This window comes from Haliotis cracherodii, unplaced genomic scaffold (assembly GCF_022045235.1).
Source record: "Haliotis cracherodii isolate W230 unplaced genomic scaffold, xgHalCrac1.p SCAF_1, whole genome shotgun sequence".
NCBI classification, from domain to species: Eukaryota; Metazoa; Mollusca; class Gastropoda; order Lepetellida; family Haliotidae; genus Haliotis; species Haliotis cracherodii.
The window spans coordinates 34,939,353-34,953,375 of NW_027266264.1; the positions used below are offsets into that span (position 1 = coordinate 34,939,353).

The following is a 14,023-nucleotide window of genomic DNA, read 5'->3' on the forward strand; positions in this document are numbered from 1 at the left end:
AAACAATACAATACATGTCTGTTTTCTCCTCTTATGGTGTAAGGATGGTGTTACTGCTTGACAAACAGTTGCATGGAAACAGACTTAAATACCTGAATAGTATTATGAATGAGTGAGTTTGGTGGAAAGCTGCTTTGAACTGTAACATAACTTGTCATCTTGATGTGGGAAGAAAGCCCAAGTGAAGCAGATCTTAGATGTTTATCCTAAGGGGTGCAACTCTGCACAGATAATTGTGATGCATTAGATGACAAGACAACCCTAGCTAGGTAAGAAGAATAAATGACTTCATATAGCATTCAGAACAAACAGCAGTATGACATCATAATGCAGATATCGGACATTAATAACACTCAATTTTTTTTAACAATGATTTTCTTCTCTACATAAACACTGTCTATGTAATTGGCTCCTGAACAGCAGTGACAGTGCTAATCAGAATAACCTGGTGCATTGATCACAGAAGCAGAACAAATATTAAACGCACACTGCGACCACAAAGGATGAGACTAATTCAATCTACATTACATCCGCCCACATCATCGCCAACATTTTAAACAATCCCTGCATGCAGGATTTATGGTGTTGATCAATGATCAATGACAGTAAAGACACTGAAGCGTCAAATTCACAGCATATATACAAGAAGGTAGTTCACACTGGTCAGGGGCTAACAGAAGCAAGCTCGAATACAACAGGTTACAACTCAAATACACATCATAAAGGTCAATAATCACACAATAGAAAAGGAAGTACACATGATTATTGAAGCTGCTGTCGTGCCAAAGGAATGCTTAATGAATCATGGGAGTTATTAGATAGAACAATTGGTGTGGATAAGCATGTTATACACTTGTGTGAAGACATTTGATGAGAAAGACGAAAATCATCAACATAGCCAGATGTGGAAGAAACCATCATGAGCAACGCAAATAAAATATGAAAACCCTTTTCACTTTCTGAAACTGTGATATTCAATCTAAATGAAGAGTTTAAGAATTTGTTAGACCCTAGGCCAATTCATAAAGTCACATTGTCATTGCTTCACAACACATCATGAAATATGGGATATGTGTAAGATATGATGACAATACTTAATGTGGTACTGTTAGTATTTAATTCTTTATTCCGCTTGTAACAGAATGCTTAAAGTTTTCTCACCTTAAAGCAATTGAAGCAAATTGTGGAAACATTCTGATTTACACAAACGAAAAAAAGGTGTGGAAGTGAGATAAGTAAGAAATTAGGTTAGGCAAAGGACAAATTAAAAGAGAGAAAGTTAAGAAGTTAGAGCGACATGTGAGACATGAGAGGAAAGGCAAGTGTTTGAGAGAGACATGAGAGGACAGACAAGTACATGAGAAGACGGACAATTATATGTGAGACATGAGTGAGTGTGAGTGAGTTTGGTTTTATGCCACTTATTCCAGTAATATCATGGCACGGGACACTAGAAATGGTCTTCACACATTGTATCCATGTGGGGAAGAGATATGAGAGGATGGACAAGTATGTGGGAGACATGAAAGGACAGGCAAGTGTGTGAGAGACATGAGGGGACAGGAAGAAGCTTCCTGAAAAAACCCTCAAAAACCCATTCACTGCAGCTTTGAGTTCATCCTTGTCATCATAGTGCTTTCCATGAGGGTGTTCTTTCAGTTTAGTCGTACCGCAGCCTTTGCAAGTCGATAGGTGTTACAAGAAGCATTGTCATGAAGTACTCGAACAGTCAGCATTCATCGCCGCTTTTCTCTGATACAATCTCTCAGGCGGTGAAGTAAATCAGTATAGTTAAGGCACCGGTAATCATCTAATAATCGACAAGGATCACACCCTTTGCATCCCAGAATACAGTGGCCATAACTTTCTTCACTGATCTTGAAGACTTGAATCTCTTTGGTGCCGGTGAAGTGGAATGGTGTTGACTTGGGATCATAGTGGTAGACCCATGTTTCATCACCCATTACAATCTCTTTTTGAATTTGACGAAATCCTCATCAGTTAGCTCTAAATTTTCTCTGGTAATGTCATTTCATGTTTCCTGAAGATCAGATTTGAGAAGTGAGAGAGTGAAAGTGAGAGACATGAGAAGACAGGCAAGTGTGTGAGAGGACAGGCAAGTGTGTGAGAGACATGAGAAGACAGGCAAGTGTGTGAGAGGACAGGCAAGTGTGTGAGAGACATGAGAAGACATGCAAGTGTGTGAGAGGACAGGCAAGTGTGTGAGAGACATGAGAAGACAGGCAAGTGTGTGAGAGGACAGGCAAGTGTGTGAGAGACATGAGAAGACAGGCAAGTGTGTGAGAGGACAGGCAAGTGTGTGAGAGACATGAGAAGACATGCAAGTGTGTGAGAGGACAGGCAAGTGTGTGAGAGACATGAGAAGACAGGCAAGTGTGTGAGAGGACAGGAAAGTGTGTGAGAGACATGAGAAGACAGGCAAGTGTGTGAGAGACATGAGAAGACAGGCAAGTGTGTCAGAAGACAGGCAAGTGTGTGAGAGACATGAGAAGACAGGCAAGTGTGTGAGAGGACACACAAGTGTGTGAGAGACATGAGAAGACAGGCAAGTATGTGAGAGGACAGGCACGTGAGTGAGAGACATGAGAAGACAGGCAAGTGTGTGAGAGGACAGGCACGTGAGTGAGACATGAGAAGACAGGCAAGTGTGTGAGAGGACAGGCATGTGAGTGAGAGACATGAGAAGACAGGCAAGTGTGTGAGAGGACAGGCAAGTGTGTGAGAGACATGAGAAGACAGGCAAGTATGTGAGAGGACAGGCACATGAGTGAGAGACATGAGAAGACAGGCAAGTGTGTGACAGGACAGGCACGTGAGTGAGAGACATGAGAAGACAGGCAAGTGTGTGAGAGGACAGGCACGTGAGTGAGAGACATGAGAAGACAGGCAAGTGTGTGAGAGGACAGGCAAGTGTGTGAGACATGAGAAGACAGGCAAGTGTGTGAGACATGAGAAGACAGGCAAGTGTGTGAGAGACATGAGAAGACAGGCAAGTGTGTGAGAGGACAGGCAAGTGTGTGAGACATGAGAAGACAGGCAAGTGTGTGAGACATGAGAAGACAGGCAAGTGTGTGAGACATGAGAAGACAGGCAAGTGTGTGAGACATGAGAAGACAGGCAAGTGTGTGAGAGGACAGGCAAGTGTGTGAGACATGAGAAGACAGGCAAGTGTGTTAGAGGACAGGCAAGTGTGTGAGACATGAGAAGACAGGCAAGTGTGTGAGAGGACAGGCAAGTGTGTGTGAGGACAGGCACGTGAGTGAGAGACATGAGAAGACAGGCAAGTGTGTCAGAAGACAGGCAAGTATGTGAGAGGACAGGCACATGAGTAAGAGACATGAGAGGACAGGTAAGTATGTTAGAGAGATATGAAGATGAGACATGCAAGACGATCAATGTGAACATGGAAGTGTTAGTCAGGAAGTGAAACATGACACGGCATGACAAATATGAATGCTACTAACAAACATTTGGACAAATATATTCAGATTCAGAAACTGATTCAACCACTTCTGATTCAACACTGTACTCAGCAGTAATCATTTTCTGATGAGACATACAAACTACACAGAGCTCCATAAGCGGTGGTACTCACACAACAGGCATGGTTTTTAGTGTCACACTGTCAACTTTCTTCAGACAAACAATGCTCACTACCTTCCTAGGATGATGTCATCATTGTGTTCACATAAGGGTCCTTGTCATGTTTGGCAATAATCCTTCATTACTGAGGTGTTAAGTGAAGTACAAAGACCAGATGTGACTGCACTGGTTTAAATAGAGCTGGTGTGAAATTCGCCCTTATTGTCTGCATCATGTAGATATCATGTATAAAAAGGGCAGAAAAAGAGATGGGTTCATGGCATCAGTGAGTAAGATCAATGATATAGACTGGCCTCTATTGACTACAATCTCATTAAATTTTGTTCTAACTCGACAACAGCTATATGAGTGCTCCAAGTCAGCGACAACGGTAGCCTATCCCTTGTTAATCATTACAAATAGCGTAGTGCTGTAAGCAAGCAGACACACAACAAGATACATATATCTGGTTAGAGATCTGGCTAGAGCTAACAGTCTACAACAAGTTGACTGAAAAAGAAGACAGCAAGGGCTTCATGGAATACAAGTCTGTTCAGATACTGTTTATGTCTCTGAACCATCTTCATATAAACAATCCAGTTGTGGCAATTAGGGTTGGCTTCACAATCTAAACACATAGGCTTATTTATGAAATGTTCTCAGATGGTCAGATTTAAATCTCAACATTTCATTCACAACCAATCCTAAGCATGCTAGTTACCCCCATGCCTCACTGATGTTTTTCAATATTGATCAGACTACCATTCCTAAGGTTTCTAAGCAATCAATGAATGAACTCTTCTTGCCTTTAGGTTTAGGTTAGCTTGGCTTTTGAGAGGGTTTACAAAATCCACTGCTTATTTTGGTCTGGTATGTCTAGATAAACTTCAGGAATACATAACCTTTCCAAACACATCCCAAGGCCGGAATAATGTAAAATAATCCTTCACCTTCATTCTGAACAAACCAGGTCTTTGGGAGCTGTTTGCTTGCCCTGACCAAAGTTGAGGAACATTGCACTGAATCCAAGGTGCATAAGGCATGTACTCAACCTCTGACATGTCACAATTTATCTTTCTGGTTCTGATAAAGCCTTATTTTTGCAATTATACAAGTCTCAGTTGGCAGCAGCATACATAGCAAAAGTATTCAGTAGAAAAAAATGTGAAATGAAATGAAGATAAAAGATTTGCTTTCTGCTTTATCAGTTGTCAATGTTTCTGCTTGAATCTGCTGACAATATATCCCCGGAGATGACTCAGTTTCTCACGCTTGACAGATGTATTGCTATATTGTACATGACAAACGTCTATAAACTTCCGTATCACCCTGACAAAGGCCACTGCACAATGGTATAAAGGTCAAGTAATAGCTGTAAAACTATGTTGCCAGTTCACAATTGTCCACATAAATAATTTATAGGACTTCAAGATCAAGTATACTTGCCTTCTGGGCTTGTTGACATGTCAACAAACATGCCTAAGGTGCAAAAGGGTAAAACAGGATGATTAAAGTCCAGTGCACAGTTCCTATTAGTGATCTAAGCCCTACAGCTGTGGTGATTTGCATAATCAAGTCTGATTTACATGTACACATAAAATTGCTTGCTGGAACAGCACCCAGGTTATTCAATGCCAGTATTACGGTTGCTCTTTGGACTGTTCCAGTTTACTTTTATTCCAACTTATTTTAACTCCATATTCCAATTCCATCTAAACTATTTGGGAACTCTAACATAAGGTACCAATCATATTCAGAATTCAAAATTGACACAAGACTACAAGTCTGAGATAAGTATAATTCATAGAAGACTACTGACACTTCCTTGTGGACTACCATTTTTACCACTCTATAGCAGATAGCTTTCAGGGACTAGTGTGAAAAAATAATAATAGTTTTTAACACTGTGATCATCCCACGTACCTACCTAAAACAATTTCCCTAAAAGATCCTACACTTGCAGAAATAACATTTTCAAAGAGAAAAAAAGGTGAAAGTGATGTGTAACTTTAAAACTATTAAAGCTCATTCCCTTTTTGTGATTTTATTGTGCAAAACAAAATGTGATAAGTAATCTGGATAGAAAACCAATGCATGGGTATGCAGTGTGGTTCTGACTTGCATTCCATGAAGCCTAGCTAACATACCTTGCTGGTAAACTCGCGCGTCGTAAAAACCGAGGGTCCATGCTTGCCACTAGCAAAACACAGCAAACATGTCATCAACAACTTCACTAAACATCTAAACATCAACAATCATTAGCTAAAATCATAAAGAAAAAGAGTGGCTATTATCCAACAATGGCACAATATACAATGTTACACTACTGCTACAATATTTGTATTATCACATGTTCTAGCGACACAATATTGCATTACAGAACATGGACACAGACACAAAACATGCTAAAACAAACACTCATTTACAACTGCAACAAAAAAAACATTTGCATGGGGCGGTTATTCATCTAGACAGTCAGTACTGCTGGAGTATGTCCAAGAGGAGAAAACTCCCAAACTGAAAGAAATATTATTTGATCACTGGTCAATGTCATGTTATTGTAGAACGCGTGATTCGCTGAATTTGTTCATGAATTTAAAACGAACATGATAAAGAGTCAAGGCTCTGCAGCTCACCTTGCACACTACACATTGCAGTGGTCATTGATGAGGTTCATACAACAGTAAAACATGAGAAAGATAAATGCTTGTCTTTGAAATTTGATCATGATAGAGAGCAATTACTTAGTCTGAAAACTGAGAATGATGGATAAACACCATTGTTTGTTGTAAAAAGAGGAACTTAAGCAATATCAATGCAATCAGTTGGTTCTGAGGTCATCTGCCAAAATGAAAGGTTCACATATTTGAACAGAATGGTAGTTCCATCCTTCCAACATGACAGGCATCACTTTCACTGATGGCAAGGTTTGGGTGAGTTGGGCTTTGGTCTGCTTTAACAATATTTCAGTTAAGAAAACACTGGTATTGGCTGAATCATGTCATGCATTGTCTCTTAACATGGTAATCCAATAGCTTTATATTGCCATGTACTTTTTTAAATTTAATCTAATTTGATTAATGTATGCATAATGTATGCATTTTGCTTATATACAATAAACATTTCTAATGTATTCCATAGACATAAAGAGCAGCCAAATGTTATAGGACATGTTCACCTCCCAAACGATAATACAACCTTACTGCAAGGACACAGTTTAGTTGACATGGATCTCCATTGCTGTAGAATATTACATTGGGCAATCTAGTTGTTGGACTAAGTGATGGCAATTTGACAAGATCAGCAGTTGTGTCATCTGTATTTTCAGCTGTATACATATACAATTTACACTTGAAAAAAAGGCCTGTTTCCTTCATTCCTTTATCCCTGGTGCCATATATCATAACTAAAACACAGCCTAACACTACAAGCACATCAACAGCTCATGCTTGCAACATCCCAGCCATCACATGTCACAGCAAAACACATACAGTTACAATCACATCAGAACACCTGGACAAGTCACATGATCCTTCATCTAAGCCTAAGTGCACCTGTGGGACATTCCCATTTGAGATGAAGATGCAGAAGCGATAGGACACTACTCTCTCTGGTACAAAGCTAAATGTTTCCTGGTACCCTGGTACAAAGCTCAAGAACTTGCCTCCACCCTGGTACAAGGTCCAAAAGCAGGACATTGATTCACACATATTAACCGATACCTTGGTACAATTTGCTGCAGCAGACACAACAATTATCCACATAGATGTCCCTTGTACCCTGGTACAATCTGCTGCACCTACAAGACACTGAATATGGATACCACAGGTGGTACTTACATGGCTGGTCTGTTGAGCCTGTGCAGGAAAGACCCCAGCACTGATGCTCTTCCTCCACTGTCAACGCTCGGCACCGCCGATGATGCTGCAGCAGCGGTGGCTAGATTCCCACCACTGCCACCGAGGGAACTACATTCACCCTCATCCTCGACCTCCACAAAACTGCTGCTACCTGTAACACCATCAACAGAAGCTTGACAGAGAGACAGACTGCCTATTTCACAGGTCGGTTGTATCATATTTCAGCTATTCCCCCAACAGACAGTAACCGTGACCCTAATCATGAGTGAGGCATGACACATATTAATAAAAAGATATATAATCGATCATCACAGATTGAAAACACTGCTTTAATCATGTATATCAAAATGAACTTTCTCAGGACTTACTTTGAGAGATTTGGGTGACCTTGACCATCTGTGCACATCTTCCAAACATTATATGAAGGTCAAATGCATGCAGATCTCAGTGACAGACTGTCAAGACTTTTTAATAAGTAAAGGACCCTAACAGTGACCATAACGTTTCACCAATATACATACAATGTCCATGTCAGAGAATTAGCCTTGATTATCCACAGAAACAGATTCCATTTGGGGTAAAAGGCAGAATAGCTCTGAATATCATATGAATAGATAACTGAAAAACAGTGATGACACCAGGTGATGGCAAAAAGGGTAAGCATTGCACTGCCTAACCTGTAGAAGTAATACATGATCTACCGTAATAGGCTTTAAAAGACATGGGTTTTTTAAATGAATAGAAATGAAAAGCCAGCATGTCATCATGCAACCTTCACATTAGTCAGTTGCTCAATCAATCACATGGTATTTTAATCAGTGTTTGAAATTAAGAGTGAAAATCAAGGAATCATTGTCATAATCCTCAATTCAAAGAGATTATTTTTCCATGAAAATACAACAGCAAGACATCTCAAGGATCCTATAATTCAGAGCTCTAAAAATGTAGACCTCAGTTGTAAATGGGTAACAGGAAACACTAAAGCAAGCACATTTCATTTAAATACAATATCTTAGCTCACCACAGTTTCTCATTTCCCTGAATAACACGTGTTTTTGAAAACTAGCCAGTGCAATCATACAACAGTAGTAGGAACATCCTCATCAGTGGAAACACATGCTTCCAACGTGTCAACTAGCCAGCCACATCTCTGAATGACAGCTAATGCCTGTCTACCAAGCTTATCACAATTTCATAATTATGCACAATGTTGCACAGAAAATGGATAATAAATATTGATTTCTTCATAATTGGCGCAATGGCACCTGATTATCACGTCCCCAATGTGTGAAGTCACAGGGACACGTCCGAGCTCTAGCATCTATTTTGATATTACATCACCTAACACCCAATTATTATGCAAAGTACTGTCAGCTTAGATGTCTGCCCAAGTAAGTGGAACCTACATACGGTACTTCCAATGCTGGGAGGCAGGAGAAATCTGGATGTAGTGTTAATCACATTAGCTACCATCGCTGTGATGAGCTATCTGTGATCTGCAATCAGAAGTGAGTGGTCATCAATGCTGCCATTACCATACCATCAGAATGGCATCACGCAATCGCGCTTCTACGGATCACTATTCATTGCTGGCTGAGATTGACACTTCTCAGTGTTGCAATGCATGAAATAGATTACATACTGAGAGCAGTTTATGATGACAACTGACCTAAGAGAAGCTTCATCATGATATGCAATAAAATGCAAAGGGAATTTTATATTATGCCCAAGTCAGAAATGTTCATGCCTTATCACGGCAGCCTGTACAATCAAGTCTGGACAATGCCGACCAGAGTAAGATACCTCAAGCATCAATCTAGGCCACTGGGGTACAATGCCACACAATCATCAAGGTCCCACCCTGTAACCATCTGATCCTCATTATTTGGCAAGCAGGGACTACTGGGGGACCAGCTGTTGTGCCCTGGAATCTCCTAGCAGTAAATAAAAAGATGTTGATGACTGAATCTAGAATTAAAAGTAAATCATCATATAGTTGTAGGACTATGTTATTTTTTGGTTATCATGTTTTTTGTACAGATACAATCAATGCCATTAAGCTGACCACTTCACTTTTATAACATCTTTCATTACTAGGATTATCTGACTAATCATGAGATTACCTGGAATTTACAAATTTCTGTGATATAGCTGTAAATATCACTCAAAGACTAAAAGAAAGAAGAGCAAGATTTTCAATATTATGAGAGTACATGTTCAAATTTGGTATTTTTTAAATGTTATTATGTTAGAAGAAGAAAAAGACAGACATTAAGTCTGAAACAACACATGAAGACTGATATATTTGGGCAGGCACAGCAATCCCAGCAGCAGCAACCAGGATGAGGTCGGTCAGTCTTCAGGTCATTGATCTGGTCCAGTCTGATCAACATCTGTGTGCGGTGTGTAATTAAACCTGCTTCATGTACTCCTGTTTCTACACACCAGAGGTTGCCAAACACTGACACAAACATCTTGATACGATTACAATATTAACCCCATACCATTATCACCTAACCCCAAAGTCACAATCATCAGGAGCAAAACCTTTCCATCTGAAGCCCAGGCTAATACTGCCATAGGAAGTCACAAGTTTATCATGTCTGTGAGTTCAATGCAACCAGGTGGTGAAATTGCAAAACAACTCACAGTTACCAAGTTTGTTTGTTGTTTAATGCCGAACTCAGCAATATTCCAGCTATATATCGGAGGTCTGTAAATAATCGAGTCTGGACCAGACTTTCCAGTGATTGACATCATGAGCAATGATCCACGCAATTGGGATACAATGACATGCATCATCCAAGTCAGTGATCCTGACCACCCAATCCCATTTGTCGCCTCTAACGACAAGCATAGTCGCCTTTTACGGCAAGCATGGGTTTCTGAACACCTATTCTACCCCGGATCTTTATGGGTCAGTTACCAAGTACAATGAGACTGAAAATACAAGATTGGGGTACAAGACTTGGAGTTCAGGTTTATTAGTTCGAGATTGTCACTACCTTGGCACATCCTCGTTTATCCAGTGTATTGTCATGTTATATCCATTCTCATGACACTCTTATGGTAAATACCATGGAACAATTCACAAACCAAAGCTCTGCCTGGGAAGTGACATCATCAGCTGTCTTATCACTAACTTAGCACAAAATTCCTCTCCCTCATGAGTGTAATTTGACAGAGTTTTTCAGAGGTGTGAGGTATTACATCGTCCCGAGGCAAGGGAGTTGACTGACTATAAAGTCCAGTTTCTACCCTTGCTGAACTAGGCTGGAATTTCCAGGCTCAGTCGTAGCACCAATAGTGTCTATTTTGAGTTATGTCCTTTCTATGTCCCCCCTGTTGACCAATCAGATTCCAGCTCTTTTATTGCTTGCAATTGCTTCAAACAAAAGGCAGCACCCAATCCTGATGATCTCATCAATCTTTGTAGTTTGTTACACGATTTTGATTGGACTAGTTAGACTCGTTAGTCTAGCCAAAATATAACTCCAGAATTCCAGCCTAGTTCGGCAAGGGTGGTAACTGAACATGCCTCAGGAAGATGGCGGTATTACCGATCTACCTCAAGATGAAATACTAGTGAATACATATTACAATACATTTAGAATATAATACCGGTATACCATGGTATATTGTGTTTTTCAAAGTCATGCATATTTTCATCTTAAAGGTGAATTGAAATGAAGAAATTTAGAAAGTAGCAACTGATTCCTGTTATCGAAAAAGCAAAACCAATTTCATGTATATACAGAGTCTATTACACATGTGTTGTAACCGTAGATACATCCAATCATTATTACAATATATTGTAAAAACGAAAGTCAGGCCAATACCCATCACTTGATATTCTTAGGCCTCAAAATGAAGCTATTGTTGGGAATACTACCAGGGTATACATTGTATCAGAAGGGACATCATATAATACACTAGATAAATGAAGATGACCTTGTTGTAGCTGCTGGCAATGTTCTCTTCCTGTCAGTAACATAGTGAGTAGTGTGTCAATATAGCCATCAAAGGTCATTTAGGTCAACTTCATAAGTGGATTATTCAATTAACTCATTCTTATTAAACAGACATGGAGGTTTTATGAACACACAGTGAAAACAGTGTGGGTTCGAATCCCGAACGGGACTCAACCCAAAAAAGTATGAGAATCTGTACTTTACAAAGAAAGTGTTATCCCAAATATAACATTTGTTACATAGAGGTTTTAGCCAAATGTGCTTACTTTATGCATTGTATGGATAACTGAGTACATAGTGGTTTGACACACACTACCCATGTGCAGCACCATCATCTTGCTCATCAGTGTGACAAACAAATGCTTGAATCCCACTGCCTTAATTACTTTCCTTATGATAACAAATACCATGCATAATAATAGATTGCCACATTGATGTTTATACTGACCTTTCCATAATAAAAAAACTGATCTCCATAACTTTTTTCTGACATTGAGTATGAGCATTAGGTGAGGAAAATTAGACAAATCTATTCCAGCACAATACACACATTTGGAGAACACGTATTTAACAAAACCTACAAACTTGTTTCACTGTCATTTGTTGCTTTTTGACAATGAAGGAATACAAAAAACCTCAGCCCTGAAGCAAAAATCCACACACAAGAATAACTGTTTGTCATTATGCACACATGACAGCCCCCCAGAAATTACTGCACCTAAAATACCCATCCATTCAAGAAAATGCAGAAGGAAGGCAATACAGTGTTTCTTACAGAAAATCACCACCTGCCTTTTTAGTGAGCCATAAACAATATGCACCAGTTTCAAATCCAATTAGGCAGTCATTCAGCTGTATCTTGACCTCAGCTGTAATGACAAAACCTGCTTTACTTCCTATTTGAGACATGTACTTTAACACGACCTGCTGTTACCTGAAGAGAGGTCTTTCAACATCAATGACTTCAAATTACCCAACTAAGAATGGAGAAGAATGGCGTCTGCAAATTAATAATTAAGTGTCCGTGAATTATAGATGATGAATGTAGTTAACAATAGAAATTTGACTGTGACCTGGCACAGTGTTCTTCTATACTTGGTTGTTGGGCTGCTATTGTGGCCACACAGATCAAACTATGCTTAGCTTAATAGATGACCACATAAAAAATGTTGGGGTGTGAATAATTTATTCATCGGAAGATGCCAATCAGTGAAAAGGTTAGGTGAAATGGGGTTTAACGCCGGGTCCAAGATTATTGCGCTTATATAGCGACGTGCATGTACGTGTGTGTGTTTGTGTGGCTGCTTGTACTAGTTCGGACTGATGCCGATTTATAGTGCTAGCTCACTGAGATACCATGCCGCAGTTTAACATGAATACCCCACTCAGACACAGTATACTGACTCCAAGCTGACCAGTCCTTATTTTAGCCCCTTAATGCCGAGCGCCAGACAGGGTAACAACAAGTACCATCTTTTAACGTCTTTTGGTATGACACGGCCGGGGATTGAACCCCAGACCTTCCACTCTCCGGGCGGATGCTCTACCAGAAGACCATGGAGGCGGGCTACAATACTTAGAGCCCTTGTTAGTGTTATGTTGTGTTCTGGTTACTGTAAACTGACATGTGTTGAATGAGCATGAGATACAACCAATCTTATAAGCTATTTAGTCACTTTCTTGTATTGATGAATACATAAGATGTCTACATATGCTTATAACAACAAATGTTCAACAAACATCTATGATAAACTGCCTTGTTATTTCTGTTCATAATCACATACAGCCTGGCTTAAACACTGACATGCATTCAAGACAATGTTATTTGAAGTTTGTTTGTTTGTCGCGAGACAGGCAAACTCATGAATGAGCACAAGACAAACAGGGTCCTGTCTGTCAATATTGGTCTGCACAATCATACAACCCTGCAACTTCAATCTATAAGCATTCCCCAAAGATCTCGGCTGCAGCTATTGCCACTGTCTTCTGCACCAACAAACGGTGACTAAAGAGATCTAGGTCAATTTGTAATCAACAATATCCCCCCAATCAACTTGCACACGATTGTCTGACCTTCAATCACAAAATCCAAACAGCAGGCGTTGTGTGTTTGTTTTAAGTATACATCATTCGGCTACCTTTCACACCTTCACCTGCACAACTGCTCATGACAACAGCTAGATCCTGCGTGACTTTCAGCGGAGAGGATATTGAACTGCCTCTAATTACAATGTATTGCAGTCTATTTTAGTGTTTGATTGTACTCGTTTCACACACAAAAGCTATCAAACATCGCTGATCAGGCGTATTAATAAGACAACTGTTTATAACCAAGAGGACATACTGCCTGTCGTGATCAACAGTCTATTTTTAGCTTGAGTGTATTGGAGAGGTTTCAGATGATTTTACACTGTTTGATCAGTTTGCTGCCCAATGTCTTCTGATCAGACATATGATCCCTTTTTCTGCCAGAAATTGTCGTGAAATTATCTGCTCCTGTCATACTGCAAACTTCGACTGGATTCATGAAGTTTCCTTCCTGGGTTACTCTGTGTTCACTTGTTTCTTCTTGTTTTCAGTAGTACTTTG

At 39.9% G+C, this 14,023-nt stretch overlaps 1 protein-coding gene across 4 annotated transcripts in view; it reads right to left on the reverse strand.

Annotated features, from left to right (window-relative positions):
• LOC139476749 (transmembrane and coiled-coil domains protein 1-like) overlaps positions 1 to 14,023 on the reverse strand; it is a 63,925-nt gene that overhangs the window by 34,398 nt on the left and 15,504 nt on the right. For 3 of the 4 annotated variants that reach the window (XM_071259434.1, XM_071259435.1, XM_071259438.1), the window contains exon 3: positions 7,443 to 7,614. In XM_071259434.1, coding sequence (XP_071115535.1) covers positions 7,443 to 7,614 — 172 coding nt within the window. Of the gene's footprint in view, positions 1 to 5,750; positions 5,800 to 7,442; positions 7,615 to 14,023 lie in introns of those variants that run through there. The other variant, XM_071259441.1, reaches the window with a different exon arrangement.